Raw genomic sequence first — 19,211 nt, 5'->3', positions numbered from 1 at the left:
AAAAACCATGGCGAAATTGCAATTATTTTCCATTGCCCCCCAAAAAAGTCATAATAAAAATGAATCAATAAGTCCCATGCACCCCAAAACAGTACCATTCAAAACTACGTCTCGTCCCGCAGAAAACAAGCCCAAAAAATCACTACATTGATGGAAAAATAAAAAAATTACGGCTCTTGGAAAGCGACGATGCAAAAGCAAATAATTTTAGTTCAAAAGTGTTTTTTATTGTGCAAAAGTCGTAAAACATAAAAAAACCTCTACATATGTGGTATCGCCGTAATCGTACCGACCCATAGAATAAAGGTAACATGTTATTTATGTCGCATAGTGAACGGCGTCAATTTAAAAACGCATAGAACAATGGCGGAATTTCAGGTTTTTTTTATAATCCTCCCCAAAAAGGTTAATAAAAGTTAATATAAAAATTATATGTACCCAAAAATGGTGCTATTAAAAAGCACAACTAATCCCGCAAAAAACAAGTCCTCATACAGCTATGTAGACGAAAAAATAAAAATTTTATAGCTCTTTGAATGCGACTATAGAAAAACGAATAAAATAGCTTGGTCATTAGGGCCTAAAATGGGCTGGTCACTAAGGGGTTAAATAGAGTTTGTGAAAAAAATAAAAATAATAATTACAGTCAAAATTAAATAAAACTACTTTTTTTTGCCCAAAAAGTGGTTTTATTTAGTAAAAGTGTCAAAACAAATCACACATACACATATATGGTATCCCCGCGATCGTAACAACTTGACCAATAAAATGAACACATTAATTAAACCGCCGGATGAACGGTGTCCAAAAAAAACGCAAAAAACAACGGCAAAATTCTCTCTTTTCTCCCATTCCCCCCATAAAAAATAAAATAAAAGTTAATCTATAAGTCCTATGTACCCCAAAATAGCACTAAAGAAAACGACACATTGGCCCGCAAAAATCAAGCACACATACGGCCACATCGACGGCAAAAAAAAAATGACGGCTTTTGGAATGCGGCGATGCAAAAACAATTAATTTTTTTCTAAAAGGGTTTTTATTGTGCAAACGTAGGAAAGCATATAAAACCTTTACATATTTGGTATCCCTGTAAACGTGCCGACCCATAGAATAAAGTTAACATGTTATTTACGCTGCATAGTAAACGGCGTAAATTTATAACGTGAAAATCAATGCTGGAATAGCTGCTTATTTTCAATTCTCTCCTAAAATAAAGTTAATAAAAGTTAATCAATATATTATAAGCATCTAAAAATGGTACAATTACAAAATACAACTCGTCCCGCAAGAAACAAGCCCTTATAAGGCTATGTCGACGGAATAAAAAAAAAAGTTACGACTCTTGGAATGCAACCGTGAAGAAACAAAAAATAATCCTTGGTCATTAACGTGCAAAATGGCCTGGTCATTAAGGGGTTAAGGCAGTAGGTTCTGAAGGGGTAGCATTCACAGTCTGCGCTGTCTGTGATCTATCCATCCCTGGGTCTAGTACCATGTTGCAGTCTCCCATAGACACCACGCGAGTATGAGGGAATTGAACGGAAAAGATTGCAGCTTGATGTAGTATAGACATGCCTGATGCTGGGGGTATGTACAAACCCAGTATGACAGATAGTGAACAATTAATGTATGCGTGCACAAATATATATCGCCCATCAGTGTCGATAGAAACCCATGTCACCTCCCATCTCAAACTCTTATGTATGAGAAGTGACATTCCCCTGGAGTATGAAATGTGAGTGGAATGTCTGGACCACTGTACCCAGGGTTTATTAAGGAAACGGACTGTAAATGGGTAGTGTTTAATTATTTAATGCATAATTGTCAAATTTGTTTCCTTGGCCCAAGTGCTTATAGAGTAGGAAATAATAAATAAGGCTCTGTTTATAACAGAAACCAAGATGCCATGCCAGATCTGTCATATGACAGATACCACTGTTTCCTAAAGGAACCCATCGTCTTTTAATGGGGTATGTTGTGGTGTCCGTTGCTTTGACGGGAAGGATAGTGCTGCAAGCAGCGCTATTCCTGCCCTTCCTCTCCTTGCCTGAGCATTGTTTGTATTCCTGTGATCGTCTATGCAAACGGTCCCTTAGTTGTATCCTGTTTCCAGTGTTCCCGTATTCTGCTTCCCATATCCTGTTGCTGTGTTTGTTGCTGAGCCTAATCCTATTGTGTGAGTCGTGTGTGCCTCATTTGCCATGTCTGTTGCCATCTGCCAGATCCAGTGTCATCTGCTATGCCAAGCATCATCTGTGCCTGCTTCACCACGTGTCTGCTACTCCGAGTACCTGTCTGATGTTCTACCCATTTCTGAATATTTCCAACGCTGAAAGCTTTATTTTATGGTACATAACTCTGCTTTCCTGTTTCCCTATATGGTGAAGTGTTATCTCTGTAACTTTTGACAAACTGTTTGATCCTCATTAACTTTTATGATCATCCAGACCAGCTAGTTTGTTTGTTTATCTCTGCAGAGCTTTTGCACCTCATGTGTCTAGTTTATTTGATTAACAGCTGAATGAACTTAAAGAGGCTCTGTCACCAGATTTTGCAACCCCTATCCCGCACTCCCTCTTCTTCGCTTTCAGCATTTGACCCAATAATAATACGTTTCTAGGCTTCTTTCTTCTTCTCATCCTACTACCTGCCCTAGTGACCCTATCCCCTCACACCTCCTCCAGTCCCTCTCCCCGGCTCTTACTAGTCACCTAACTAAAAATTTTAACCTCTCCCTTTTTTTCTGGAATCTTTCCCTCCTCTTTTAAACATGCCGTTATAAATCCATTACTGAAAAAAAAAAAACACTCTTGACCCATCCAACTACCGACCTGTCTCTAATCTCTCCTTCATCTCCAAACTCCTGGAACGCTTAGTTTACTCTCGCCTTATCCGCTATCTTGCTGCTAACTCAATTCTTCTTTAAAATATTTCTTTATTAAGAATTTGATGTCATATCATATACATACATTTCAAAATCGTTGAAGAAAGTCATGGCAGTGTCGACATCTTTTAGAGAACACACAAACATCAACAACATTAACCCCTTCCCTCTTTAGCCACTTTTGACCTTCCTGACAGAGCCTCATTTTTCAAATCTGACATGTGTCACTTTATGTGGTAATAACTCCGGAATGCTTTCACCTATCCAAGCGATTCTGAGATTGTTTTCTCGTGACACATTGGACTTTATGTTACTGGCAAAATTTGCTCGATATGTTCAGTATTTAATTGTGAAAAACACCAAAAATTAGCGAAAAATTGCAAAAATTTGCATTTTTCTCAATTTAAATGTATCTGCTTGTAAGACAGGCAGTTATACCACACAAAATTGTTGCTAATTAACATCACCCATATGTCTACTTTAGATTGGCATTGTTTTTTAAACATCCTTTTATTTTTCTATGACCTCACAAGGCTTAGAACTTTAGCAGCAATTTCTCACATTTTCAAGAAAATTTCAAAAGGCTATTTTTACAGGGGCCAGTTCAGTTGTGAAGTGGTTTTCAGGGCCTTATATATTAGAAAACCCCAGAAAGTCACCCCATTTTAAAAACTTCACCCCTCAAAGTATTCAAAACAGCATTTAGAAAATGTCTTAACCCTTTACACATTTCACAGGAATTAAAGCAAAGTAGAGGTGAAATTTACAAATTTCATATTTTTCTGCAGAAATAAATTTTTAATACAATTTTTTTTATAACACAGAAGGTTTTACCAGAGAAATGCAACTCAATATTTGTTGCCCAGTTTCTGCAGTTTTAGGAAATATCCCACATGTGGCCGTAGCGTGCTACTGGAATGAAGCACCGGCCTCAGAAGCAAAGGAGAACCTAGTGGATTTTGGGGCCTTATTTTTGTTAGAATATATTTTAGGCACCATGTCAGGTTTGAAGGGCTCTTGCTGTGACAAAACAGTAAAAATCCCCCAAAAGTGACCCCATCTGGGAAACTAGACACCTCAAGGAAATTATCTACGGGTGTAGTGAGCATTTTGACCGCACAGGTTTTTTACAGAAATTATTGGAAGTAGGCCGTGAAAATTAAAATCAACATTTCTTCAAAGAAAATGTAGGTTTAGCGATTTTTTTTCTCATTTCCACAAGGACTAAAGGAGAAAAAGCACCGCAAAATTTGTAAAGCAATTTCTCCTGAGTAAAACAATACCTCACATGTGGTAATAAACGGTTGTTTGGAGACACGGCGTGGCTGAGAAGGGAAAGAGCGCTATTTGGCTTTTGGAGTTCACATTTAGCAGGAATGGTTTGCGGAGGCCATGTCACATTTACAAAGCCCCTGAGGTGACAAAACAGTGGAAACCCCCAACAAGTGACCCCATTTTGGAAACTATACCCCTTGAGGAAATTATCTAGGGGTATAGTGAGCGTTTTGACGCAACAGGTTTTTTGCATAAATTATTGGAAGTAGGCCCTGAAAACGACAATCTAAATTTTTTCAAAGAAAATGTAGGTTTAGCTAATTTTTTATAATTTCCACAAGGACTGATGGAGAAAAAGCACCACAAAATTTGTAAAGCAATTTCTCCCGAGTAAAACAATACCCCACATGTGGTAATAAATGGCTGTTTGGACACATGGCAGGGCTTAGAAAGGAAAGAGCACTATTTGGCTTTTTGAGATCACATTTAGCAGGAATGATTTGCGGAGGCCAGGTCACATTTGCAAAGCCCCTGAGGGGACAAAACAATGAAAACGCCCAAAAAGGGACTCCATTTAGGAAACTTCACCTCTTGAGGAATTCATCTAGGGGTGTAGTGAGCATTTTGACCCCACAGATGTTTCATAGAATTTATTAGAATTAGGCAGTGAAAATAAAAACAGTCCTTTTTCTTCAATAAGACGTAGCTTTAGCGCAAATTTTTTCATTTTCTCAACAAATAAAGGAAAAAAAGAACCCAACATTTGTAAAGCAATTTCTCCCGAGTACGGCAATACCCCATATGTGGTCATAAACTGCTGTTTGGGCAAACGACAGGGCTCAGAAGGGAAGGACCGCCATTTGGAGTGCAGATGTTGCTGGATTTGTTTCTGGGCGCCTGTGGGCCCAAAACAGTGGAAACCCCCCAGAAGTGACCCCATTTTGGAAACTACACCCCTCAATGCATTTACCAAGGGGTGTAGTAAGCATTTTAACCCTGCAGGTGTTTTGTAGAAATTAGTGTTCACTCGATGTTGCAGAGTGAAAATGGGATTTTTTTCCATAGATATGCCAATATGTGGTGCCCGGCTTGTGCCACCATAACAAGACAGCTCTCTAATTATTATGCGGTGTTTCCCGGTTTTAGAAACACCCTACATGTGGCCCTAATCTTTTGCCTGGACATATGACAGGGCTCAGGAGTGAAGAGTACCATGCGGAGTGGAGGCCTAATTTGGCGATTTACAAAGTATTGGTTCACAACTGCAGAGGCTCAGATGTGAAATAATAAAAAGAAACCCCTGATAAGTGACCCCCACTATGGAAACTGCACCCCTCAAGGCATTTATTAAGGGGTGTAGTGAGCATTTTCACCCCACAGGTCTTTTCCATAAATGAATGCGCTGCGGATGGTGCAAATTAAACATTTATATTTTTCCCTAGATATGCCATTCAGTGGCAAATATGTCATGCCAAGCTTATGACACTGGAGACACACACCCCAAAAATTGTTAAAAGGGTTCTCCCGGGTATGACAATGCCATATATGTTGAAGGAAACTGCTGTTTGGGGACGCTGTAGGGTTCAGAGCCGAGGGAGCACCATTTGGCTTTTGGAGAGCGGATTTTGCTTGGTACTATATTTGTTTGAGTATTGCTGGTGTTTTATAATGTGGGGGTACATGTAAGCGGGGCGGAGTATATAAGGGGCATAGTCAGGTGGTATAAAAAAAATAAAATAATCCATAGATGTGTGTTACGCTGTGAAGCAATCCTTTCCGCACAGGCCAGTGTCGCACTGATAAATGGTGTCATTTCTTATCCCCCTTTTGGTCCACACTCCGCACCTTTTGTAGTTTGGGGAATTTTGCTGGGAAAGTGTTGTCCTGGTATAATACGGGCACCGTCGCTTCCAGCGGATATGTTTGGGCTCTCCCCTTCCTGGTTCCCTAATTTTAGGTCCTTGATAAATCGCCTCTTGAAACAGAAGAAATGTTCCCCTCGGGCACAACTGCATATTTTTTTATTTCCTGACTTATTGGAGCCATAACTAATTTTATTTTTCATAGACGTAGCGGTATGAGGGCTGGTTTGTTGTGGGACGAGCTGTAGTTATTATTGGTACCATTTTGGGGTACATGTGACTTTTTGATCACCTTTTATCCTATTTTTTGGGATGCCAGGTAAACAAAAACACGCAATTCTGGCACAGCTTTTTTCGTTTTTTTTATACAGCGTTCACCATGCGTTATAAATTACATGTTAACTTTATTCTGTGGGTCAGTACGATTCCGGCGATACCAAATTTATAGCACTTTTTTATGTTTTACAACTTTTTGCACAATAAAATTACTTTTGTAAAAAGAATGTATTTTTTCTGTCGCCAAGTTGTGAGAACCATAACTTTTTAATTTTTTTGTCGACGGAGCTGTATGAGGGCTTGTTTTTTGCGGGACAAGCTATAGTTTTTATAGGTACCATTTTTGGATACGTGCGACTTTTTGATCACTTTTTATTCTAATATTTGTAGGGCAAAGTGACCAAAAAACAGAAACTCTGGTAAAGTTTTTTACGGTTTTTTTTACGCTGTTCACCGCGAGCAATAAATAATATAATATTTTGGTACCTCAGGTCGTTACGGTCGTGGCGATACCAAATACATATGGTTTATTATTATTTTTCAATAATAAAGGACTTGATAAGAGTAAAAGGGGGATTGTGTTTTATTTGATTACTTGAAACTTTTATTGTTTTCAAACTTTTATTTTTTGCACTTTTTTTTACACTTTTTTATACTTTTTTTACACTTCTCACACTAGGGGACTTGAAGGTCCAACGGTCAGATTTTTTTTTTCTAATACATTGCACTACCTATGTAGTGCAATGTATTAGATCTGTCAGTCATTCACTGACAGCAAGCCGATTAGGCTTCGCCTCCCGGCGGGGCCTAAATCGGCTTCTGTAATGGCAGAGCAGGAGACCATTGTGTCTCCTGTTGCCATAACAGCAGTCGCCAGTCCCGATTTGCCTCTCAGGGCTGGCGATCTGCTAGTAACCGCTACGATGCAGCAATCGCTTTCGATTGCTGCATCGAAGGGGTTAATGGCAGGGATCGGCGCTAGCTCCGGTTCCTGCCATTACAGGTGGATGTCAGCTGTACAGTACAACTGACTTCCACCGCTGATGACGCCGGATCAGCTCCTGACTCGGCGCCATCTTGCCGGCAGCTACGGAAGCCGATCAGGCTCCGCCGCCGGGCGGATCTTGACCGGCTTCGGTGCTAGGCAGACCGGGAGGCCAGTAATAGGCCTCCGGTTGCCATTGCAGCCACCGGAACCCCGGCAATTTCATTTCTGGGGCTCCGATGAGCTGCAAACACCTTAAGTGCAGCGATCGCGTTTGAGCGCTGCACTTAAGGGGTTAATGGCGGGGATCGAAGCTAGTTTCGGTCCCCGCCGTTACAGTCGGATGTCAGCTGTAAGATACAGCGGAGATCAGACGATGATGGCACCGACTCAGCTTCTGAGCCGGTGCCAAACATTTGACGTAAATGTACGGCATTTTGCAGGAAGTCAATGCTTTCCATGACGTACATTTACGTCAAATGTCGGGAAGGGGTTAAGGTTGCGTTCACATGACCTATTTTCAGGCGTAAACGAGGCGTCTTACGCCTCGAATTACGCCTGAAAACACGGCTCAAATACGTCGGCAAACATCTGCCCATTCATTTCAATGGGTTTGCCAACGTACTGTGCCGACGACCTGTCATTTTACGCGTCGCTGTCAAAAGACGACGCGTAAAATAACAGTGTCGTCAAAGAAGTGCAGGACACTTCTAGCCGTTTTTCATTGACTTCAATGAAGAACAGCTCCAAATTACGGCCGTAATTGACGCCTCGCAAAATGAGTACGAGCAATTACGTCTGAAATGCAGGAGCTGTTTTCTCCTGAAAACAGCTCCATAATTTCAGCCATAATTGTCGATATCGTGTGCACATACCCTAACAAGTCATGAAATCAATGTGGATACAATGCATCACATTTAAAATTCGAATTTGCAAACTCAATTCTTGATCCCTTACAATCTGGTTTCCGCACTCTATACTCCACAGAAACTGCCCTTACTAAAGTCTCAAACGATCTCTAGACGGCTAAATTGGTGCTTCTGGATCTATCTGCAGCCTTTGACACTGTAGACCTCCAACTCCTACTTAACATGCTCCACTCTATTGGCCTCAAGGACGCTGCTCTCTTTTTTTTCTTCCTATCTCTCTGACCGCTCTCTCAGTGTGTCATTTACTGGCTCTACTTCTTCTCCTCTTCCCCTTGCTATCGGGGTTCCTCAGGGATCAGTCCTAGGTCCGCTCCTCTTTTCTCTCTACACAGCGTTTGCAGGTAAGTAGCTACATCGAATTACCTGCTAACGCCGATGCTGCTGCAGAATCAACTGAAGCCTCTGGTGCCGATGTGGCCGACACGATGCAGGACCTGTGAGTGACGTCACAGATCTGCACTGTCAGAAGCTGGGCGTTCTGAAGAGAAGTGGATGATACTTCTCTTCAGAGCGCCCAGCTAGTAAAAGTATTAAAAACGCCCCGATGTACGCACATAATACACGCCCACTTGGACTTTTACTTTTAAACACACCCACTTGGACTTTTGCAAGCCTCATTTGCATAACTACAAAAATGGTCATAACTTGGCCAAAAATGCTCGTTTTTTAAAAATAAAAACGTTACTGTAATCTACATTGCAGCGCCGATCTGCTGCAATAGCAGATAGGGGTTGCAAAATCTGGTGACAGAGCCTCTTTAAGTCTGCTGGACCGCTCCATGCATAGCAAATTTTAACCCTTTATGTTTGTTTTGTCTGTTGGTCTGTTTGCTATATACAGCACAATAAAAATGACAAATATTTTTAATGGTAGCTGGGAAATAAGGCTATTTTGCCTTTTGCCATTTGTTTGTTAGTTCATAGATTCAGCCTGCCAGCTACCAAGGGTCTTTCATACAGGGCCGCCATCAGGAATTTCTGGGCCCCATACAGCCAAGATGTCTGGGGCCCCCCCTCCATTACCGGGGGTGGGCAACGGAAATTGTGGCGCTCACGTTTGTACGTTATACGCATTAACTGATTTTGGTGCCGATGTCAATTACAGTGAAGGAGACCATGGAGCCGGCAGTGACCGGTTGATGCTCCGGATTTTGATCTATTTAGCTAAAACGTATCCGACTGTATGGCATACAGTGGGATACGTCGCCTGGGGAATGGCCCAGGGGAAACTCCTGAAGTCACTGCCCATGAACAGAGCTGGAGCCTTCTACTAGCGCTCTGCCCAGGGAGTCTGGCGCTGTTCCTGATGTCCATATACGTAAAGTGACGTCCGAAGCTTTTCAAAGCCTGAGTACACGGCCGGAGCGTTGACAATGCTCTGGCTAGGGATTCCGGCCCTAGAGAATCCTCTGATGTCACTTTACATATATGGACAGTGATGTCAGAAGCTTTCCCAGGGATAAAGTCCACGGGTAGAGCACTCGTGATGCTGCCTGGGGACTCCGGAATAACAAAGTCTACTACGCCATTTCATCCTTCAAAAATAAGGTAAACCGACGTCTACCAGCCCGACGGAGGCTTAAAGGACATAATGGAGCCCTGTGAATTATCGTCTACGTTGTTTATACTGTAAGGTAGGAGATTTCCTGACTACACGATAAACTTAGGGCAACAACACGATGTGAAGGGGGAAGCAAAAAGGGGGAAGCGCTTGTGAGGAAGTAAGGAGCACTAATGCTCCGCTCTTACGTTGCCATTAAAGTTCAATGTGTTTTTCCACAGCAAAAATCGGAGGCTTCCCCTTTGATTCCTGGCACAGATGCTACAAGCGTGTAGCAGATCCGCACGAGAATAAGGCCCTGTTCACACAGAGTTTTTTGCCACATTTATTTCAGCGGAAACCGTGGCAACAAACATCCGAAATCGCCTCCTATTGATTTCAACGGGAGGCGAAGGCGTTTTTTTCCCGTGAGAGAAAAGAAAGAAGCGAATTTGTTGTGGGTATTTTCGTGCGGCAAATCTGCAGTGTAATACAGAACCAGCAAAGTAAATGAGATCAAGAAATCTCATTTACATGTCGCATTTTCTGCACAAAAACTGACCTGCGTATTTGAAAATATGCTACATGTCACTTTATCTTGCGTTTCCGCTTGCGAATTGTTTCTGACTAGTTTAAAATATAATAAAAAAATCTGCAGCATAAAACCTTCACCTATTTCCGCATCAAAAAGTAAAAACCGCAGCTAAAAACGTATAAAAAAACGCACTATTAGGTGCAGATTTTACCTGCAGAATTACCTGCGGTTTTGATACGGATTTTGTGCACCAAATTCCTCAATGTGTGCGTTACCGAATTTGCTGGGGATTTACAGCAAATTAACCCTTTTCATTGTAAAGGATGAAATACGTTACAATTCTGCAACATTAGGTTATGTTCACACAGCTTATTTTCTGCCGTTTTTCTTGCCGTAAACGTCTGAAATATCATAATAGAACGCCTCCAAACATCTGCCCAGTGATTTCAATGAGAAAAAAACGGCGTTATGTTCCGATGGGCCGTTCTTTTTACAACGGCCGCGAAAAAGAAGTGCAGGTCATTTCTTCAGACGTTTCTGGAGCCTTTTTTCATTGACTCTATAGAAAAACAGCTCCAAAAACGACCGTAAAAAACACAGTGAAAAACACGAGTTTGCTTAAAAAACTTCTGAAAATCAGGAGCGGTTTTCCCTTGAATATCTCCGTATTTTCAGACTGTTTTTGCTAATTGTGTGAACATACCCTAATAGGCATGCAGCTTATTTAACCCCTTCCCTTCTCAGCCATTTTTTGGATTTTAACTTTTGTTTTTTCCTCTCCACCTTCCAAAAGCTATCATTTTTTTTACTTGAGGGCTTGTTTTTTGCGGTGCAAGTTGTAGTTTTTCATGGCACCATTTATTGTGCCGCATAATGTACTGGGAAGCTGAAAAAAAATTATTTGTGGGGTGAAATGCTGCACGTGCATGAGGTTTTGACAAACCCCATTCACATGAGTTGGGGCTTATTCAGACTAACGTGTTAATCGTCCGTGTGAAGGACGTTTTTTTTAATGGCCGTCACACGGCTGCAGGTATTTCTATGGGGTTATTCACATGGTCGTTGTTCTAACGGATCGTGTGAAGGGCCTGTAAAAAAATAAGACATGTCCTATTTTTGTGCGTTTTCACGGATCCCTGAATAGACTCAAGTCTGTGAAAACGGGTCCCGCACGGCTGCAAATCGGCCGTTCTTCACGTCTGATTTCACACACGTTGGTCTGAATATCGCCTTAGGCCTTATTCACACGAACTTGTCCGTTTTGCACGCGCACGAGCAAAAGTTCGGTGTGGCGTCAGCATATGGTGCGTGGCTGCGTGATTTTCGCGCAGCCGGCATCATTTTGACACTCTGTTTTGATGTTACAACACAGTAAAGAAGGAGGGGCTTTTAGGTTTCCCTTCACTTCTTTACCAGCTGTAGCGTGAATCACGCGTGTCACCCGGAAGTGCTTCCGTGTGCCGTGCGCGATTTGCACACACCCAATGACTTCAATGGGTGCGTGCTGCGTGAAACACGGGCAAAGTATAGGACATGTCGTGAGTTTTACACAGCGCACATACGCGGCGTGAAATTCACTGACAGTCTGAACGGCCCCATTCACTAACATAAGTCTGTGCGACGCCCGTGAAAATCACGCTAGTAGCACGGACGTATAACACGTTCGTGTGAATAAGGCCTTATATTGTAATTTGTAGTGAATTTTCAGTGCGCAATCCGTAACAAAAATAGGAGGCAAGTAAGTGGCCTTATTCAGACGTCCATGTTCGGTCTCTGATATAAGGACTGTGTATCGGCCATATTTCCCGGACCGACCACAGTTCAGGGAGCCGGGTTTCTAGCATCACAGTTATCTATGATCATAGCCCCTCCCTTCCCGTCGGAATACTGTCCCCGGTCCCGTAGTGAAAGCATCATTACCGTATGGGACAGTATTCCCGCGGAGAGGCAGGGACTCCCAGCAACACTGATAACTATGATGCTAGGAGTCCAGCTCCATGAATTGTGGTCAGCCTGGGAAATACGGCCGATACACGCTCCGTATGTCACGGACCGAACGCGGCCGTCTGAATAAGGCCTTAGTCTAGTTACACAGTGCGGTGAAATCCCATTTTTTTGCCACAATTTTTGCAAAATCGTGGCAAAAACGTGATTTGACTGCACTGTGAGAATATAGCCTAACAGCACTTTTCATGTCTTATATCCTTTTTTTTATGCAAGTTTCGTAATTGCGGCACAAATCACGTGGTTTTGCCGCGATTTTTATATAATCGCGGCAAAACTGCGCCATTTTTGCCGCGATTACGAAATTCACGGCAAAAAAAGCGCTAGGAAAACGAAAAAATACCAAAAAACATTTTAATCAACTTTATACATACTACAAATGGGGTCAGGGGGATGGGAAGCAGGAAGGATAGGGGGAACATACTCACCAGCCTGCAGGTCCGGTCGGCAGTGTAGAGGAGCTGGCTGGGGGGCGGGATCTCCACACGGAGCTTCAGCACATGCTGCATCTTCCCCTTCCACTGAAGCTACAACAGGTATGCAGGGGGTGCCGCGGGCGTTGCTAGGGGGGTGCCGCCGGCGTTAGCAGGGGCGGGGCGCGAGCGTTGCGATGGGGGGGCAACAGTCCGAGGGGGGGGGGGTAACGGCAGCCCGGCGGGCCCCTTTTCTTCATCCATGTGGCCGGGCCCCTGACGGGAGTACCAGTAATACCCCCCTGATGGCGGCCCTGCTTTCATATATCTGTTAGCAATCTCTACGCTGATGACACCCAATTATATGCCTCTTCCCATGAAATCACCCCTGCTCTAATACAGAACACCAGTGATTGTCTGTCCGCTGTCTCTAACATCATGTTCTCTCTCTATCTAAAACTGAATCTTTCTAAAACTGAGCTCCTTGTGTTCCCACCATCTACTAACCTACCTAAACCGGATGTCTCCATCTCAGTGTGTGGCACTATCATCACTCCTAAGCAGCACGCCCGCTGTCTCTGGGTTATTTTTGAATCAGATCTTTCCTTTACTTCTCACATACAATCACTTTCACGCTCCTGACACTTTCATCTTAAAACATCTCCACAATCCGCCCTTTTCTTACTGTGGAAACAGCCAAAACTCTGTCGCTCTGATTCACTCGCATCTTGATTACTGTAACTCATTACTAATCGGTCTTCCATTCACTAAATTCTCCCCTCTTCAATCTATACTTAATGCAGCAGCCAGGCTCATCTTTCTGACCAACCGCAACACCAACGCCTCTACCCTGTGCCAGTCACTGCACTGGTTGCCCATACTCTCCAGAATTAAATTCAAACATATTACTCTCACCCACAAATCTCTACACTGTGCTGCACCTCCTTACATCTCCTCCCTCATTTCTGTCTACCACCCTACTCGGGCTCTACGTTCTACCAACAACCTCAGATCAATCCGCCATAATCCGAATCTCCCAAACCCGTCACCAAGATTTTTCTCGTGCTGCACCAGTCGTCTAGAATGCGCTACCCCAGACAATCAGATTAATCCCCAACTTCCACAGTTTTAGGCCCCATGCACACGAACGTATTTTTGTGGCCCTGCGGGTGAATTGCGGCCCCATTCATTTCAATGGGCCCATGCACACGACCGTGGTTTCCACGGTCCGTGCATGGCCCAGGAGCCTGGACCACAAAAAGAACGGACATGTCTGATTACGGCCATGTTTTGCGGTCCAGGCTCATAGAAATTAATGCATACAGCCATGTGCACGGCCCAGGATTTGCGGGCGGTTCGCGGGTGACACTCTGCAACCGTCCGAGCCGCAAATTACGGCCGTGCATACCACTACTGTCGTGTGCATGAGGCTTTAGACGTGCCCTGAAAACACATCTTTCTAGACAGGCCTATAATATTCCCTAATCTGACTCCTTTCCCTGGCCCCCCTTTACATTAGACATAAGGCCCCTCATTCAGCAGTATCCCCCACACACCTTGCACCCTAATGCACTTCATGTCTGTCGTACACAGACACTGGCTGGTGACCGGCTCATGCAGCTTTATGTGTGGGAAGGTGTCACAATTTATATTTATATATATATATATATATATATATATATATATAGAAACAAACATATAATAGGAGCAGCACTGTGCAAAAAAACAAAAACAGCTGGTGCTAAGCTTCAAATAACAGGGAGTGACGTTCTCCCAATAAGGTATATGGAAAAAATCGAGCAAAGAAGCAGCACTCAATAGTATTGAGTGCTGCTTCTTTGCTCGATTTTTTCCATATATATATATATATATATATATATATATATATATATATATATATATGTTATTGCTTTTAGTATATCATTAAAATAAATTTTATTTATTCGTGTTTTTGTGTTGTACTTTTTTCTTTCTTTTACTTCTCTAAGGGGCTGCCATTTTTTTTTTAATGTCTGTATGTGTCGATTAACGACACATACAGAGATGGAATACGGCACATACATCCCCATAGAGAATGCGAACGGGAGACGTTCCATTCACTATAGCGTACACCGTCTGTGTGGGAACGGCGCATGCGCCGCTCCCACACAGACCAAAAGGAAGGTCTTCGGCAGAGCGACATCCGGCACCATTTTCATGTGGACCGGAAGCCGCGGCCGGACAGTAAGACGACTACTTCCGGCCATATGTTCAGACTAGGAACGGAGGCAGCAGCGGCGGCGACAACGACAGCGGCGGCGGCGGCAGGAGCAGGTAAGTTATGTTTGTGTATGTGGTGTGTGTGTATGTTCGTGTTATACTGTGTGATTACCACTGTATCTAATCCTCCTACACTGTGCATTCGCTCAAAAAATGGCGGCACACAGTGTAGGAGGTTTGAACATTCAACCCCCTCCTTTCTCCTGGCACTAGCCAGGAGAAAGGAGGGGGGATTCTGAGAGCTCACTAGAGCGAGTGTGTCTTCTCCAATTTTGCAGCATAAAGCAATGAGGTTGCTTTACCACATGCCAATGCTGCAATTTTGGGAATTGCTCCCTCTAGTGACCAGCACATGGAAATGTTATAAATTAAAATCTAATTTATAATATTTCCTGACTTGTGAAAAAATGAAAAAAATTAGAACAATGTGTAATCATTTATATATTAACAGTTTAACTTAAAAAAAATAAAAAAATTCTAGCGACACATTCCCTTTAAGCATTTTTTACAATTTGTGTCAACCTTATTTCCTTATAGATTGTAAGCTCTTGCGAGCAGGGTCCTCACTCCTCTTGTTTGAATTGTAAATTAGTTTTTTCACTATTTAGTGTCCGATATTGTCTGTACAATGTACCCTCTGAACTGTAAAGTGAGGCGGAATATGTTGGCATTATATAAATAAAAATTATTATTATTATTGCCCAGGTACCCATATCCGAGGGACTGTTATTGACTGTTGTTTGGCCAACTGCTTCTCCGCTACGGTGGAGCAGCCTAGTGGATCCATATACGCCACAGCCGTGACACTTACCCCCTCCCACTTATCTGCGTGTAGTCCAGCCTTCGTGGATGACGTTGCAGGCCATGTGACGCTGCAGCCTGTGTTTGGCTTCAGCGGTCACATGGGATGCAACATCATCCCAAGAGGCCAGACTGCAGGAAGAGAGAGTTCTGGGTAAGTATGAATTAATTTTTTTTCCTAAGTTGTAAATTTTGCGGCGGAATCGCTGCGAATACGCCGCAAAAGTCGCAACACTGGCTTTCTGTTGCGGGTTTTGAATCCCCATTGAATTCAAGAGATTTTCTGAATCTCATCCAATTTACTGTAAATGCTGCGGAATTTCCGCACACAATTCCGTTGCAGAATTTCCGCAGCGTTTATGTTACGTTGGAACCCGGCCTTACACACCAAAAGACATACTCTATAAAGGACATGGAATAAATCTCTCCTAATCAATGTGAGACACTGGTAGATAGTTATAAGAAGTGCCCTCTGAAGGTTGTTTCTGTCAAAGTGGGGGGGGGAGTTGGCAATAACAGATATTAGAACCATTTATTTTTTATTCTGCAAAAGGAAAATGGCATCTGTAAATTTTTTGATTAATAAATTATCCCAAAATAAATTGTGTTAGATTACATCATTTTGATCTTTATACACTGTTTGAATCAAGGTCAAGTATTGAGATGTCCACACATATGAAAAGAATGAAAAAAAACTTTCCATGGGATGTCCTTACTTTTTAACATGACTGTATGTCTCACATGTATAAACTATTATTGATACTAAAAACAATATAAAAATAAATTAAAAATGATTTAAAAAAAAAAAAAAAGTACACGTTAAAATGATGATATCCTGTGTTATATTATGTTTTCATAGAAAACAACAAATAGTTTCCTTTGGAAAATAACCAATTCTAAGGCCTCATTCACACGGCAGGGTTTCCCGGCCGGGTGCCGGCCGTTCATAAATCGGCCGGCACCCGGCTGCATTAGGAATAATAGACCCCTAATGGGGCTATTCACACGACCGATTTTTTGACGGCCGGAAAATCCGGCCGTCAAAAAATAGGACATGCTCTATCTTTGCCCGGACACCCGGCCGCCCGGCTCCCATAGAAGTCTATGGGGCCGGGTATTACACGGCCATCACCGGAATGTGTTCCGAGTGATGGCCGGGTTTCCCGGCGCTTGCGCTCTATCTCCTCCTCCTCACAGCGCAGAGTGCATGTGAGGAGGAGGAGTTGATGCCATTCTGACGAATGGCATCGCTGTACACTGTGTTGCAGGGCCGGGGTGTACAGCAGGTGGAGGGAGCGCTGCGCTGGCTCCCTTCCCCTGCTTGTTAAAAGCACCCTGGCCCGGCGACACCTTCGATGGCGCCGCTAGTAGTAGTAGCAGCAGCTGCTGCGGCTGCTACTACTGTAGCGACGCCACTATAGCAGAGCGGGGAGGTATCTCCCCGCTCTGCTATGTGCTAGCCGCACTTTAGCTCCTTGAAGGAGCGGAATCCCCGTGTTTTCGGGGATTCCGCTCCTGGACAGAGCGCTTGATGTCTCTGTCCATATCTGGGCAGTGACATCAGGCGAAACTCCTGAAGCGGAATCCCCGAACACATGGGGATTCCCCTTCAGGAGCTGCCGCTGATGTCACTGTCCGGATCTGCCCGGCCCGGCACGGATGCATAACTTTATGCAAACCGGCCGGGCAAAATGGCCGATTTTACCGGCCGACACTCGGGCTCGGGAACGACCCGGTCGTGTGAATCCCGCCTAAATATAATTACAAAAGTTTATAAAATGGAATAATGAAGAAAAACATTGGCGCCGTATTTTCTATTTAATTTAAAAATCGCTAAAAATGAAAACAATGTTTCTGCATTATATTTCTACAGAAAAGAGAAAAATATATTTTAAAAGTCGGTAAATGATAAGGATGTACAATACCAGTTGTGATACACTGGTGACAAATAAAAACACAATAAACATTGTATTAGTAATATAAGCTTTCATAAACTTCTCGAAAAGTCTCGGGAATTGCACAATTCATTTGCAGACGCACCTGGCTCGGGTAGAGCGCCTGAATTTGGGCATCAATCCACTCCTCCAATTTAATCCTGCGCTGTATATCCTTGCGGTTATATTTCACTGTTAGTTTACCCAGCTTCTTGGGTGTCACCTCTTCATCCTGTTTTTCCACAGCTAGGAAGGTGACCTGAGCTGGACGGCTGTCGCTGGCAGCCATAGTCACCCCTTCTTATGGCCGTCGCTGGCCTTATTTCTAAGCTCTTTTAGAATGAAACGGATCTTCAGGTCTTCTGCAAGGATAGGAATTGATGTGATCAGGCCGGAGACAGGTAATGACTGTGACAAAAGTACACTAGGACAGGTTACAAGGAAGCAAAGTGCCTGCCAGCGTCTTTGGTTTCACTATTCCAGTGCGGATTGAGATCAAATGTTCACATATTACCTTAGAGACTTGTCACGAGATAATGTAGCGTTCAACTTTCAGTTGCCTTCAGTCCAGATGGAATTAACACGGCTGCAGTAGTTGTTTCCGGTTTTGAGCGCTTTTTATGTTTTTTTTTTCTCTTTATAGCATTGAAGAACAAATAAATCAACCTGCTGTTCTGTTTGGTTTGTATGTTAACACATGGGGTTGTCGGAGATAAAAAAAAAATTTTTTTCCTAAAACAAGTGAAAAGCTGCAATACCAGATATAAACTTTTGAACAACAGTGGCGCTGTTTCTTAAAAAAAAGCCTTTTTTCTAATCTCAGGCAACTCCATTTAAAGCCAATGGAAACAGTTGAATCAACTAATTCATTTTCTGCATTAGTTGTCCAATATCCATTGACTTTAATGTTAAAAAAAAACCAGATGGTATAATATACACATGAACTATCACTACCTTCAGTTAAAGTTCTGGAATTCAGGACTTTATTGTCTGTAAATCCTGATATTTCTGCATGCAACAAAATAAGCACCATAAAGAAAAAGAATGTCATTTAAAGGGGTTCAGTATGGAAGTGCAATTCCATACAGTTGAAAAAAGACATACTGACTTATACCAGCCCGACAGAGGCCAAAAGGACACTCATGTGGCCTCCAAAGGGTAAAGGGGGCCTATAGTTGGCCAGCGCATGCGCTAAGCTGACACTGCAAATGTAGTGTAAATTTTGCATAAGGCCTTGGTCACACGGAGTGTATTAAACGCGTTTTTGATGCATTTTACGCACCCCGAAAAACGCGTTTTATACTTTAAGCTTCCCATTGACATCAATGGGAAAGCGCATTGTAGTGCATATGACGCGTTTTCTTAAGACGCATCAAAAAATCACCTAATTCCAATAATCAACGGCTGTCCTAATTACGCGCCAATAAAACGCGTCAATAACTGCATCCAAAAACACGTAAAAAACGCTTGTATTTTAAAAACTGTTTTTGACACGTTTACACTTCAGGGTTT

General features: G+C 42.8%; 1 protein-coding gene across 1 annotated transcript in view; it reads right to left on the bottom strand.

Annotated features, from left to right (window-relative positions):
• The window catches only part of PPP1R14D (protein phosphatase 1 regulatory inhibitor subunit 14D), a 31,191-nt gene extending 13,136 nt beyond the window's left edge, over positions 1–18,055 (bottom strand). The window contains exon 1 of the mRNA XM_075843487.1: positions 17,806–18,055. Coding sequence (XP_075699602.1) covers positions 17,806–17,988 — 183 coding nt within the window. The 5' untranslated portion in view covers positions 17,989–18,055. The remainder of the gene's footprint in view (positions 1–17,805) is intronic.
• Positions 18,056–19,211: the final 1,156 nt, after the last annotated feature.

The sequence above is a fragment of the Rhinoderma darwinii genome, chromosome 12, assembly GCF_050947455.1.
Source record: "Rhinoderma darwinii isolate aRhiDar2 chromosome 12, aRhiDar2.hap1, whole genome shotgun sequence".
NCBI classification, from domain to species: domain Eukaryota; kingdom Metazoa; phylum Chordata; class Amphibia; order Anura; family Rhinodermatidae; genus Rhinoderma; species Rhinoderma darwinii.
The sequence above is the reverse complement of the archived record's forward strand: the minus strand, read 5'-3'. Positions and strand labels throughout refer to the sequence as shown.